This window comes from Pempheris klunzingeri, chromosome 14, assembly GCF_042242105.1.
Source record: "Pempheris klunzingeri isolate RE-2024b chromosome 14, fPemKlu1.hap1, whole genome shotgun sequence".
NCBI lineage: Eukaryota > Metazoa > Chordata > Actinopteri > Acropomatiformes > Pempheridae > Pempheris > Pempheris klunzingeri.
The window spans coordinates 21,065,650-21,079,927 of record NC_092025.1 but is presented as its reverse complement, the minus strand read 5'-3'; the positions used below and the strand labels follow the sequence as shown (position 1 = coordinate 21,079,927).

Below are 14,278 nucleotides of genomic sequence, written 5' to 3'. Positions count from 1 at the left end.
TTACATACAGACAATGAGAAATATAGAGATCCATGACAGCTTCAGGGTCTCACAAACACACTCTGGCAACCAAAGCATTTTTCAAGGCAAGTAGGCAAATTTAACTGACAATAAAAGACAATTTATTCGGGCTCATCCGTTAGTGGTTACTGTAAAATGACTGCAGAGTCTGCATGGAAACCAGACTGGGTGCATTTTAATACTGACATGCCTCTTTTAATTGAATTACAATAACGGTAAAGCCCATTCAGCCTGGAGGGAACCAAGACAAATTGTCTTGTCTGGCTGCTCTTACAGACTGTCCTGATGTCACCCAGTGTGCTCCAAATACTGTTACTCACACTGGACACATATACACAGCTGGACCGCACTGACTGATAACATCAAGAGTACGGTTCAAACATCCAGGAGCCTCCTGAGCTTTAGTCATTATCACTAAAAGAAAACCAAATGGGTCTACGGTAGCAAAAGTGACTCCCAGGAACAGCATCTCCTGCCAATACTGCCACAGCTCTGGGTTAATGCGATTAATGGGCAATCTTTTATTATACTGTGTCGCTATTCACTCAGACTGAAGACATTTATAAGCTTTTCATTCATCAGGTTTTGGACTCACCTGTTCAAACAGCAAACGCACTCTGTTGGTCGTTTTGTCTCACTAAAGTCTGATTATTGTCCCCAGTGCTCATTTTCTTCTAATTCCTGGTTTGATATTTGGTCTGATCCTGAAATGAGGAATTTCATTTATTTTCAAAACAAATTTAATATGTATTTTTACTGTTATTTACTAGAGTGTCAATGTTTTGTGTTTAGTTTGTATGACGTGGACTTTGAGTGTCTCCTGCACATCGTTACTAATAAAAGGCTTGATCTGTATTTCTATCTGATGTAAAATGTTTTATTATCATAATTATTCATCATTATTTAGTTTTATTTACACCTCTGAAACTTTTTTTCTATCTAAACAATTGTGTGACAACCTTACAGTTCGAACATTGATGTGTTTTTATTTTGCATTTTGAATCAAAACCCCCAAACTGCATTCACAAACATGAACCCCATTTTATTCACACACACATACGTGCCTTTGTTTCACTAACATATTTAATCATCTGTGCTCAACCGCACTTTAACATGCCGTCTCACACACTTTCATTAATGTCCCACTGGGCTCACTGACCTCCACTGTGTCCTCCACAGGAGCAGGAGTCAGATAAAGACCAAACAAGACGTCTTTCTGTCTGACAAATGAGTTTCTGCATGTTACACACACAGAATAACATATCCATCATGTGTCCAAGAGTTTGTTCAAAATTTACCCCAAGGCATCAATTTTGGGGGTTAACGTGAGAGATTTAAGGCCATCGCGGGGTCGACGGCAGCGAAACCTCAGCCATGAAGGCGACTGACTCGACACCGCGGCGGGTTTATAACAGTCTGTGTGGGTTTTTTTGTGCATTCATCTTTGTATGAGCAGTAGATAAACACACTCAACTGTCAACTAGAGACTGCAGCAAAAACATTCAGCACTGTTTAAAGGCCTGAGTGTTTTGAATGAAGTGCTTATTCGAGTGTCTGACATCTGAAACTCCAGCCTCCGTATACTGAGGTTTTAAAGGCTCTTGACACCTATTTTCTTTTCTCTGAGACTATAAACACAAAACCTCATATTGAAGTTGGAACAGTTATAATTATTTCACATGGGAGATTTCTGTCCTCTCATTTTTTTCCCCTGGGTTGAAGAAATTTATGAGAAACTAATTCAGCAATGTCTAAATAAAATTTTGATGGCAGTTTTGGGCATTGTTTGCTCACGTTGCTAAGCTACTGTCAATCTAATCTGATCAAGGAGATCAGAGAGTCTTAAATCTGCAGTGTGGAATTCATGCTTATGACCCATTAATGCAGGTGAGCCTGACTGTAATCCTTCCTGTTTTTTATCTTGAGAATCAGAAACTTTTCTAAGGTTTTTCCTCCATACTGGTCTTCCATTCAGTGACGCAAACCATTCTAATGTAAAATGCATCGCAGGAGTGCCGGTGCAGGAATATCGCCACAGACACCAGATTTACAAACCAGGTACACAGAGAAGCTTAATCAGCACTGTGTGAATTTGTTTGGCTTGAATGTAACAGATATTCATGTAAAAGTCCTGCAGTCCAGCTTTAAATGCTTAAGTTATTTATCAGATTTACATATTATGAACTTTTAAGTTGATATGTTGAACTTGTTAGCAAACAGTTGCTTGTTTACACATCCAGCTGTTATGGTGCAACATATATACTTCATTTGAAATTGTGTTTCTGGTCACCTGCTGAACGCAAATCCGATATTCACACTCCTTTTAGCTCTGCTTTTGGTCTCTACCAACTCCTGATCTATGAGATCTGTAAAGTAAAGTTTTCCTTCATTTAAGGAAGGCAAAATGTTTTTTTTTTTTTTTTTTACAAGGATTAATATTTTGTTTTTGTCCTGTCTTCATGATCTGCACTTCAATTTCTTTTCCAGTTGTGAGAAGTTTCTTGAGTGTCCATCAACAGCACACTGAATAATCAAATAGATTTAGTATGCAGTGATTATTTTATAAGTCAGTAAGTGTATTGAAGAGGAATCAATGTGTGTTATGGGACTGGGATACAACTAGAAAATCAAAAATCCAATAAAAAGGGCGGAGATGAGGTTAAACAAGCAAGTAGCAACCACCATAAGCTGATAATCTGCCAATCAAGGCAAACCTGGTCTCAAACATACTTCAATGTAAGCCTTAAAACGTCCTACCTGGACCTTCACAGGTGTATTCACAGCACAGGACCAGGGGACCAGCAATGACTCAGCTCAAAGCAACCAAACACCCACACATGAGTGGGCTGCTTACTTCGGAGGAGAAAGTCCTTAAGTCCTGAACAGACAGAGAAAAGAGCGCCACCTCGAAAAAATACAGAAGCATCAGAGGAAGCAGAGGTCACTGTCCCGTCCATGACTGATTAACCGCTGATCTCTGGAAAGTGCAGCACAAAAACACCAATTAGTGACACCACTCTGCAGACAGAGGTGTAACAATAATATAACACGAGAAAGAAAATAGTCGGTTCTGTCTGTGTGTGCAGCTCACTGTTGACAGGTCATATGAGTTAATTTAACTTGAGCCTGAACCCTGAACAAGACTTTGTCATGAGCTGGGAGCAGAAAACCATCTGCTGATCCAGCTTCAGTGAAGAGTGAGAGCGCCACCATGTGGACTGAGCCATATTAACCTGCAGGAAAGAGGCTCACAGTTGGGTTAGATTTCAACCTGAGGCTTGAACGTTTAATACATTTTCTTTCCGTACTCAGAGCTCCCACTATTTACCTTGACTTGTTTTGTCTTTTCAGTGTGGGACTTGTCTTCCTCTCATCTGTGGTTGGATAATTATGTCAGTTTCTTGTTTTGTTTTTTTCTTTATGAGCAAATCATTTTGACACTCCACCCATATGTGTGGGATGAACATGTCATTCCAAACCACAGGCATTAATCTGCTGCTTTCACAGCCTCCACTCCTCTGGGACACGGCTGCCGTTCCCACCATGAGTGAGACGACTGACGGTGGGTAATAACACCAGGTTCACCGCGGGTGTTACGGTTCCTTCCAGCGGTGGCCGACGGGGTCGAGGTCAGGGCTCAGAGCAAGGGAGTCAAATTCTTTCACACCACCTAACTGGGAAAACATTTCTTAAAGGACTTGGCTTTGTCACATTGAAACAGGAGAGGGTTTTAACCAAAGTTGTTGGCACAATCTAAGTAAAGTAGCCCAGACCAGAACCATGGAAATCAGCCCAAGATCCTCCACCAAGCTTTACAGAGGGGCTTCATTGTGCACTCAGGCAGGTAGTTTGGCTAAAGATTCACCAGACTGCCAGATAGTGAAGCCTGATTCATCACTCAGCACATTTCCCACTGCTCCACTTTCTAATCTGCAGGTGGGCTTTCCGCCACTCTGGTTAATGTGCACGGTGATCTCAGGCTTGGAAACGAAATCATTCTTCTCCTGATGACCATTTTTTGTGCCAACGTTGCTTTCTGAGTTTCTGAACTGTTCTTGGACGTTTGACCTTCACAATAAAAGCACTTTAAGTTAGTAAATCTAGCAGGACGGAAACTTGACACAGTGATTTATTGGAAAGACTTAAGACGCCGCCACACTTCAAGTTTTATCAACACCTTAGCGTGGCCGTCGCTCGAGGGTGGATACTTCAGGAGAATAAGCGGACCTTTCCTGAATTATATTTGATACTTACTTCTTAAAATAATCATAACATTTTGAAGAGCTGTGACCAAGAGTGGGACACTTTACAGCTGAAGAATAATCATGTCACTGCTCTGGAGAACAAATCAGGCAAAAGAGTCACTGTTAAGAAACTCCCTCAAATAAATTGTTGATATTTCTGAACACCAATTCTGTTATCGATTAAAATAGAGTCACACTGGTAGTGATTTATATCAGCAAAGCTCTACTCAGGAGTCTCTTTTTCACACTGGAAAGCAAGTTTACACTCTGGAAGCAGCCAGCCAGGGTCCACGAAACGCCTCGTGTTAAAGGAAAAACCAAACAAACCAAGTGTCTTAAAACATTGCTTTACTTAATGCACACCTTTGCAGCATTTTTCCTTCTGTTATACACAACTTATATTGAAAGTAAACCTTAACCACAAAACACCAAATACGCAAACGATGAGGGTGAAAACAAAAAGGCCATTTGTCTTTTATATGCCACGTACTTTACAATATGCATGAGCCCTCTTTGTATAAATTACATCCAAAAAAAAAACAAAAAACTTTTTTTTCCTTAAGCCAGAAGGTTGAAGACATTCAATACTAAAATATTCAACCAGTCGTCTTATATGAGGACAAACGGACAAAAAAAAAAAAAGTTACTGTTATTCTAATATTGACATCACTTTCTAATTTGACATCACTCTCGAAAATCTCTGCAGTAAATATTGTAATCTCTGCTATTGACAGTAATTACAGAGCTCAGGAGCGTCTATCAGTCTCTTCTAGAGTTTATAAAGCCCCAGTTTGGACAACTCAGAGGGAAAGTATGTAAAAACCTTTCACCCTTCAGTAAAACAAGCAAAGATCTCAACAGTACAAAAAAAGCTTACTCTTTCATTAGCTCCCAGCTGTAACAAATCCACTGCATTTGAAATGAGTGGATAGCATTCATATTATTCAACTCAGTCCCTTTCATCTCCCCATTTAGTGATTAACACTGTCTGGACTCCTAAAAACCAAAAAAAGAATCTATTTTTATAAAATGACATCAACTTCTACAAAATGCTTATTCTTGACAAATTCTGGTATTTTTTTTACGTAGTAGCAGATCTAATTTAGGCTCTCTGAAACATAATACCAGCATCTGTAACTTTCTGATTAATCAATGCTGAATCTCACATAAACATTCTCACATTATTATTCTTAGTGTCCTGTAGCAGAACTCCTTTGTTATGTAACCCCCGGACATTATGGAAATAAAATGTCTTATAGTCAACAGGAGTACAACGCTGTGATTGAAACATTAGGTCGTCTTTTAACGGGAAAAAAACTGCAGCCAACAGAAATAAGTAAATAAAATTAAAAAAAAACAGATGAACTGAGAAAAGTTCTGGGACACCTGAACACATATATCAGCTTTTCTCCAGAATATTAAAAAGAAAATCTGGCAAATTCACCAACAGGATGCTGGATTTTCTCACACAAACATTTAAATGAAAAACAAGAACAAAAAAAGACTTCAGTTGTTTCAGCTTTAAATAAAAGTAGGATATATGAGAAAAAGTGAAACTGTAAATCAAGTTCTCACACAATCTTACCGATAATATCAGGTTTTACAAACTAGATCCAGAAACTAGAGCCAGTATGTTTTTCTTCAATCTGTCCAGACAGCGACAACATTTTAAATCTGGCTGTGCAAAAGTTTCTTTTCACTTCTTCTTCAGTGTCCACACCTTCAACTGCAGCTTCAAGAACTGATCAAACTTGCAGAAAGCAGAGGAAGGAGATGAGGAAGTGTTTCAATAAATACATTCACTGGAGATGCAAACCAGCTCAACCAACTCAGGTGAACCCAAGAGTCAGTAACGGGAAGCGGAAAGCAGCGTTGCTTTGAGTCCTCACTGATTACATGTGGCTCTGGTATTAGATGTTAGTACTGCGTGGGTGTTAATAAGGGCTACGCTAAAATACCCTACTGTGTCTGATTTAAGACAAACTCTAAAAGGCGTTTCTCCTGTTGTTGCTGACATGTAAAACTGAAGATGTCAGAGCCGATCCCAAATAGCGGTATCGGGCCGATCTGGGCATATTTTCAGTATCGGATAAATAAAGTGAATAAAACTCCTTCTGTGCCGCAGCCTGTCACTGCTGCAGCGCTGCTCTCTCTACGAGTGTGTGAATGTGAAGCAGCGAGACACTGTTGGTAAGACACATTAACTCACTATGTTTTGATGCCAACAAATCCGTTATCTGTCCTCAGCCTCCTGTTTCTAGCCTATAGACTGTCGCCTTCTACCGGCTCACAAACATCATATCCAGGAGGTGATTTGGTAACAGGCCAAATAAAGTGCTCTCTGCAGCCGATGTCTGCACAGCATTAGTGGGGGAAGAAGCTCCACCCTGTGACACAACAGGAGCCCTGTTCACACCTGGTGTGGACGTACGTCTTGGGTGATCTGATCACAGGTGGACGGCTCGAAGTAGAGATGTGAACGCACGCTGAGGACGCGGTGAGATCCGACGGCTCAGACCACATTCAGAGGTGGTGTGAGCTGCGTATGGCTGCAGTCTTTGAGCAGTGAGTACAGAAATGTGTGCAGGGCCGCACTGAAGGACCGACCGCCTTCTCAACTCATGTCCTCAGAGAGAGCTGATATTAAGGCGATTTTAACTCACTTCCTACCACAGCTAAGATGTTAGGAATAATCTCTAGAATCTGCACCCTGCTGTGCATTTGAGATGTTTCTGGTGGAGCAGCATGTCCGCCCACTGAGCCCCGTTAATCGGCACAAGCGACGAGTGAATTTTAAATCCTTAATGTCTCTTTTCCGTGGATCTGACAACCTATAGCTCCGTTCTCTATCTGCCTGCTCACAGTTAACACTGTGGATCTGGTTTGGAGCGTGACATTATACATGCACGAGCACATCGACACAGTTTGAATAGGAGACGTTGCTATGAAATAGATTTTTTGATGTTTAAATATCTAAAATAAAATGTTCACTCTCTATTTAACAAATGTTTATACAAATGATGTGCGTGTTTATTTGCAGACAGAGCGGGGAAGTAAGATCCAATCACAAGTGATCACTGGAGATGCGTTTTAGTGCCAGATGTGAACTGACGTACTTAAAGCTGTCCAGTTGTGACGGGATCGAATAAGACGCATGATAATGCAACAGTTATGAACAGGGCCAGAGTGACGAAGCACAAAATGATCTAGATGATCACGTCACATCACTTTAAAGTCACATTATCCAGTTAGACTTCCATTCAGGATTCAGATTAGGGCCAAATAAACTTGAGGGGGACGTCCCTGGTGTGTACACCAAGGCTGGGTTTTCAGTAGCTGTCAGTGGGTGTCAGTAGCACAAAGCTGGCACAGACTTGCAGTTGTATTTAAAATTATACTTTTAGTCTGCATTTTGTTTTGGTTAAGTTCTTGTATGCCTCCTCTTCTGGAAGCAACGTTTTAGAACATGGGTGAGAGGATTTTGTAGAAAAACCCTTTTGTTGATATTCGTAAAGTTAAAGTACTGATCGTATCAGCGCCGCTGTCGACAAAATCGGCACGACTCCCAGCCCTAATGTACACGGATACTGAGAACGGTTTCAGTCAGTACACGAGTTTATAACTTAAGTCGAAACCTGTTGAACCCTTGATGACTTTCTTCATTGGGGTCTGTGGGTACAAATGACAGCTGCTGACCTCATGAAGATGATCACTTCTCATCATGTTTTCACCTGTCCAAAGGCCTTTTTCATTAGAGAAGAGGACAATAAAATAAAAATTAAAAAAACAAAACAAAACCCAACAACACACACATTCTTTAACCATTTCAGTTGGGAGCCAAAAATGTTAAAATACCACGTTGGGGTGTTCCAGGGTCCAAACCAGATGTTTAGACGACTCTGTTCCAGGGGAAAACCTACTGCGGCGGGAGCTGAAGGTCCATGGAGCTTGATGTTAATGTGTTAAAGGGGCTGGTTGTTGTGTGTCATTCCAAGTCCTGACTGAAACCTCTGCAGTCCCGTCCAGCCTGGCCTCAAGTATACTGGTACTCCTCCGAGTACTCTGTGTCCTCAGGTGTGTACTGGTTATCTCCGGCTGGGAACTGGTCGTCCCCGGGGGCGTACTGGTCTTCGGCAGCAGTGTACTGGTCATCTCCCCCGGCGTACTGCTCGTTACCCCCGGCGTACTGCTCGTCTCCGCCAGCTCCGTCAGCCCCGAAAGACTGCTCTGCTGCATCTTGGGTCTCTGCAGTGTTCAAGCCAGATTTCTTCACTCTAAAAAATATATTAATATTATTTTGAGGCTTTTCAGTTTCTCTGAGGACAAAAGCGTTTCTGACAGACGGTCGAATAATGAAACAAAATGTAAATTCCACCTGATTATCAGGCCAACAAAGTTACTTCGCTTCCTGTACTGCTGAAACACGTTATTACTTATGGCAGATTTACACATTTGGATTAAAGCTCAGCTAAAGTCTATGGCTGCCCATGACATCTTCTGACCACCCAGCTAGACCACCAGGACTTAGCACCACAGCAGGAGGGGCGATCGCCCCAGGAGGAGAGGAGAGAGAGCCAGGATAAGAGCTAAGCTAACCCTGCTTGTACCTATGGTTGCTCCAAGCTAATGTCTGAGACTGTTGGTGCTCACAGCTTTACACAGATTTGGCTTTATATCAACACCAAAGATCAAGATGCTGCTCCCCAGGTGAAAACATGATGATAGTCTCACAGACTATTTGATTTTTTTTAATAATTCAATGACCATTTGAATATTTGAATCCATCCCCACTTCACCTCCTTAAAGACATTTAAAAATGATGTGTGTACTTACTGATTCTTGTGTTTGGCACCACTGATGTGAGACTGGTACTGCTCCACAGAGTTCAGCTCAATGTTGCAGATGGTACATGGGTAGCCCTTTAGTGTGGAAGCTGTGCACACACAGAAAACAAGAGAGGTGAGAATGATTGATTATTAAGTGATTGTTCAGCTACACAGATGTTATTCGAGTAGTGTTGTAAAATGGAAGTCTCTGTCTCTGACCTGGTGCTGTGGAGGGGCCGTACGTCTCCATGAGTTTCAGCTTGGTCATCTGTTTTCTATGCTTCTTGCCCACGTAGTGCTGCTGAGCCATGAGCGGGTTGTTGAACGAGGCCTGGCAGATGGAGCAGAAACGGTCCGGGTTGTTGTTGTTATTGTTGTTGTTGCCGCCTGTTGCTGGCGGCACGCTGCTCGAATCATCTGCAGGTTTCTTCTTCGGCTGAGCTGTTGGCGGTGTTTGGGAGGGTACCACTGAAAAGGACATACAGAAAACATAACATTCATATAGGAAATAATTTAAAAGCAATACAAAAAATTTGTAAAAGAACTTTACTGGTGAAGTATGTGTGCATATGCAAGGAATCTGACTCTGGTTTAAAGCTGCTGTCAGTGTTATACACAGAACAATTTACAGGAAGATTTATAAAATATAGACATACAGCTGAAAACAGTTACAACAAAGATGAATGAAGAAGGTAAATATAAATAAAGAACTACAATGTACATGCAAGTAGTTGAAAAAATAGGTATAGAATGTGTAGACAACATACAATGTCTATATACAAGCAAAGGTAGAGAAAATAGAACAAAGGATTAAATATCGAATGGAAGGTAAAGGGCTTAACACACACACACACACACACACACACACACACCTGGGGGCTGGGGTCCGACAGTTTTCAGCCTCAGGTTCTTGGCGTGAACTTTTCCCTGGTAGTGAGACTCGGCCACCACAGGAGAGGAGAAGGTCATGTTACAGACGTGACACACCTTCGACCGATCTGCGTCTCCATTGTTACAGTCCTGCTTACAAAGACACACACACACACACAAGACGTACTGTAAATCATTAACGGCAACACGAGACATTATTCATACTGTTAAAAAAGGATGAGTTGTGTGTTACCACTTTACCTCTGTGCTCTGTTTCTAAATTCCTTACACTAAAAAGCCAAAAAGTGGCTTTTCACTGACATTTCAGATGCCTTCAGGGCATTCTCTATGTGCTGGAACACTAGGCCTGTCTCAACACAGAACACACAAGGTTCGAACCCTTCTGGGAGCTGGAGTCAGAAAAATCCAAACTCCAAAGAACGAGGCGATGCAGCGCTCTTTGTACTCACACTGTCAGACGATGACGACTTCAGCTTTTTGAGCGCCGGCTCCTTCTCGTTTTGGATGGACAGATAACGCCGCACTTTGTTGGCATGTTTCTTGCTCTGAAAAGATGAGCACAAATGTTTAATCACAAAGAGGACAAATATCGACACAACAATCCACAAAACACACCTTCATTACGGCTGCACGTCTGGTAGAATGATGACTGGATTAGACAAACAACACACTGTACATTTAACCATTTCAGTTCTCTGTTGATAACTGAAATCTTTACTGTAATACACTCCTATATCTACTATGAATGTCAAATACAAACATTTACTGCTTTCTTTGATTCAATATCATTACAATGCCAATACCTTTGTGTTTTCTCACGATTCTCCAGAAAAACTAATTCGAGGCATCATGTTGGGCTCTACCTTGTGATGGAAAGTGTATTTAACATATAAAACTCTATAAACTTGTTACCAGCACCGAACCTCAGGTTTTATTAGCACTGATATAAACATTAAAAAAAGTATTAAGGACTATTTGTCCACTGAATCCACATGTTCTGTTCCTGAACTCACTGTTTGATGTTATTCCTGCTTGTTCTGAAGTCTGTTATTTGTTCTTTACTATGAAACTTTTTGTGCTGCTGTCTTAGGCAGGACTCCCTGGGATTTTGAATCTCAATGGCAATATTCCTGTTAGAGTAAAGGTTAAATAAAATGTAAAATAATAATAAAAGAATTCGCTCCAGTTCTTGTACTCAAACTAAGCAGTCATACTGTTTATATCCAAAAACTTTTTGTCTACACGACAGTGTCCAGGTCGTGTTCGCAAAGATCTCTATCCACACTAAAAGCCTGAAGAGGAAACAATTCAATCTCTTCTTTTTCGTTCTCTTTTGAGTCAGCAAAGAACTAAAGAGGTGCACCAAAGGCAAAATCTGTGCAGCGGAGAAGCCAAATTTGTGATTACTCTGTTAAGTCTCAGCTGGTTAAACCTCCATTCTGTCCCCTTCTGCTCTCTGCAATTTAATTCAGCTAAAAACAATATAGACGTGCTCTTATCGTAACAACACAACCCGTTTATGTGACATAAAGTGCATTAAATAATCAGACCCCCTAGTTAATAGCGCTGCCCCATATCACGGAACATAGTAGCACAGTCAAGAGCAGACAGTGAGCTCACTGACCTGATAATGAGTCAACTTCTGAGACTCAGAAATTAGGACAGCACTGCAGACTTTACACTGGGAGTCAGAAAACAGGTCGCCGTGCTCCTTTATCATCTTATTTACTGCAGGGGGGTGGGGGGAGAGAAACAGGAGGTTTCAAATCAGGTTACATCCTTTGGGAAAATGTAATTATAACACAACGTGGAAAATATATATAACTGTGGCAAAAGTTCAAACATCAATTCTGATCATCAGACAACTCAGTAGCGTCTCTCTTCAATGGCACTGAGTTTTTTCATTGTGCAAATTAACAACGCATGCAAATTCACAATGCATGCAAGTACGCTGGCAGACGCTCATGCAAACATCTGTGAACGCAACTGTCGTAGACTGAAGCATGTTTTAGGTCTAATTCTGAGCCTGAGTCACTTTTTTTTGGCTCAAAACGATCTGAAAAAATAATTTACCTTTGATGTATCTACGTAAGACGTGACAGAAATAACTGGTGCTATATTAGGCAGGTATTAAATCAGGGGATTAAATTTGGTTGGATGTGACATTGTAGGAGTGTGACATATCATGATGTCTTTTACTTTCTTAATTGGTTTGGATGGGCACCATTTAATTTAAGCCTTTGGAATATGTAACAGAGCTGGCTTCACTTCTCTGTTACAGTTTTAAAGCTTTTTGCCATTAATAAATGTACCTTAAAGCATAATAGGACCTAAACTGAGACATTTGTGAGGTATTAAAAAACATCACAATATCAAGAGGTGTTTTCTTGCAGGCTGCATGATGATGAACTTCTCAACAACTGAATATACTTAAAAGGCTCCTGACAAATCTCACTTTTGTTTAATTATAGCATTTGAAATTGCTCTGATAAACACTTTGTTGGACACATCACCTGCTGTTTTAAGTGAGCTCTATAAATAACACCTGCCTTAATACATTTCATGAGGAAAAAAACAGACTTCTGTATTATGGACTAAGACTTATAAGTCTGACAAACTTGTAGCTGTAATGCAGCTTTCAAAGGGAGGGAAAACATCATCAGAATGTGACCTGAAGATTATATCTAACATATCTCAAGCCACGGACGCTTTGGTAGCTGCTGAAGCTGCATTTCTTGTGTTGCAATGTGGTTTGGCAGCACATCAGTGGTGCAGAATGGAAGTTATATAGAGGAACTATAACGTTACTACAAGCATTTAGCATCGGGGGTCCACTCATAACACACAGGCAGCAGCACTGAGAGCAACAACACGTGACAGCAGACATGACATACGTGTGCTTTTGCAAAATAAACTCAAAGTTTAGCCACACTTCTGTCTATTCCAAAGTTCAAAAGTGTCTTGCATGTGTTTCTAACGCCAAGCACACCAGCAACACCAGGATTAAAATAACCCGCATATGGCCTGAGACGTGCACGTCTGCTGAATTAAATCTACAGACACCTCCTGCAGTCTGCGAAGGTCCACAGGCAGATGAATCGATTCCCAATCAGTGCGAAACAACATCGGATGCAGACATGCTCTCATCGACCTTGGAGCCGACAGGGCTAACAGCTAGCTTAGATTAGCATAGTTAGCACAGCCGCTCCGCTCAGCCTGCATTGCCGGCTAACGTTAGCTTAGCAGGAAAGCTAACGGCAACACAAGCATTTTAGAGCTTTATTGGCCTCCACTGTGCCGGAGTGCGCCGACACGGTGTTAAATTAGTGCTAAATTAGTAAGGAAGAAACAGGCCGTACCCTCCGCTGGCCCCGAAGGTAAGTAAGGAAAATCCTCCGTCTGCATCCCGTCGGCCATAATTTCCATTTACAACTAGCGGCGTCTGGATGCGCATGCGCAACAGGCTCGCAGCCAGAGGGGGAAAATAGGTAAAAACTCAGCAGAAATAACAAATGTTTTGTTCTTTATAGACGATCTTTGAAATAATCCGCTCTTAAACTCTATTACTAAACTACAATTTGGCCAAAATAATTTAAGGTAAGTAATGTTTGGTGATGTTTTGTGTAATTGTTGCACATTGGAGGAAGAGGTACTGATGTCTTTTAGTAATACCACAGTGTAGGAGTGCAAGACAAGCAAAGTCCTGCTCTCAAAATGATAAAAGTGCTAAAAGTGCTAAAGTATTGGCATCAAAATATACTTTAAGTACTACAAAAGTATAAGTAGCCTACTAATTATGCACAATGGCCCATTTAAGTATAATGTTTATGCTACTATGCTATATATATGTATATATATATATATATATACTATGATTGATATAGAAAACGCTAATGAAGTTTTCTGTACGTTCCTGAACGCATCACTGTGCACAGCGTTTCCGTAGTGTAGTGGTTATCACGTTCGCCTAACACGCGGAGGGGCCAGCCGTGTATACCCGTAGAGGACATTTTCAGGACGGCGTGTTCGATTCCTCCAGTTGGCAAACAAAACGTCCCGTGTTTGTTTCAGAATATACTGCTACAGTGGGTGTGATTAACACAAAACAACCACACTGAACTCTGTAAACATGTAAAATAAAGTGTAATCACATATTTCTATGCAAATCAGGTGGAAAGAATATTTGGAATGATGAGATAATAATAAAACATGATTTGCTTCACATCAAAGCTCAGAAACCAGAAACAGGTCGGCATCATGTGACTAAGATATGTTCAGATATTATCAATCAATCAA

The 14,278-nt window shown here is 41.0% G+C and overlaps 1 protein-coding gene across 1 annotated transcript; it reads right to left on the bottom strand.

The window, feature by feature from the left end:
* Positions 1-8,080: 8,080 nt before the first annotated feature.
* znf346 (zinc finger protein 346) lies at positions 8,081-13,423 on the bottom strand. The gene is made up of 7 exons (XM_070843707.1): positions 13,342-13,423; positions 11,607-11,710; positions 10,432-10,527; positions 9,964-10,111; positions 9,311-9,559; positions 9,099-9,198; positions 8,081-8,539 (listed from the first exon to the last, which is right to left on the bottom strand). Exons 1-7 carry the CDS (start codon positions 13,406-13,408, stop codon positions 8,299-8,301), a joined length of 1,005 nt encoding a protein of 334 aa, XP_070699808.1. The 5' UTR covers positions 13,409-13,423; the 3' UTR covers positions 8,081-8,298.
* Positions 13,424-14,278: the final 855 nt, after the last annotated feature.

Excerpts from the sequence above, each read along its gene's own strand:
- znf346 (XM_070843707.1), bottom strand. The coding sequence starts at position 13,408 with ATGGAAATTATGGCCGACGGGATGCAGACGGAGGATTTTCCTTACTTA. Across the intron at positions 10,528-11,606 it reads AGAAGTTGACTCATTATCAG|AGCAAGAAACATGCCAACAA; the intron begins GTCAGTGAGCTC and ends TCATCTTTTCAG. Across the intron at positions 8,540-9,098 it reads GGTGCCAAACACAAGAATCA|AGTGAAGAAATCTGGCTTGA; the intron begins GTAAGTACACAC and ends TATATTTTTTAG.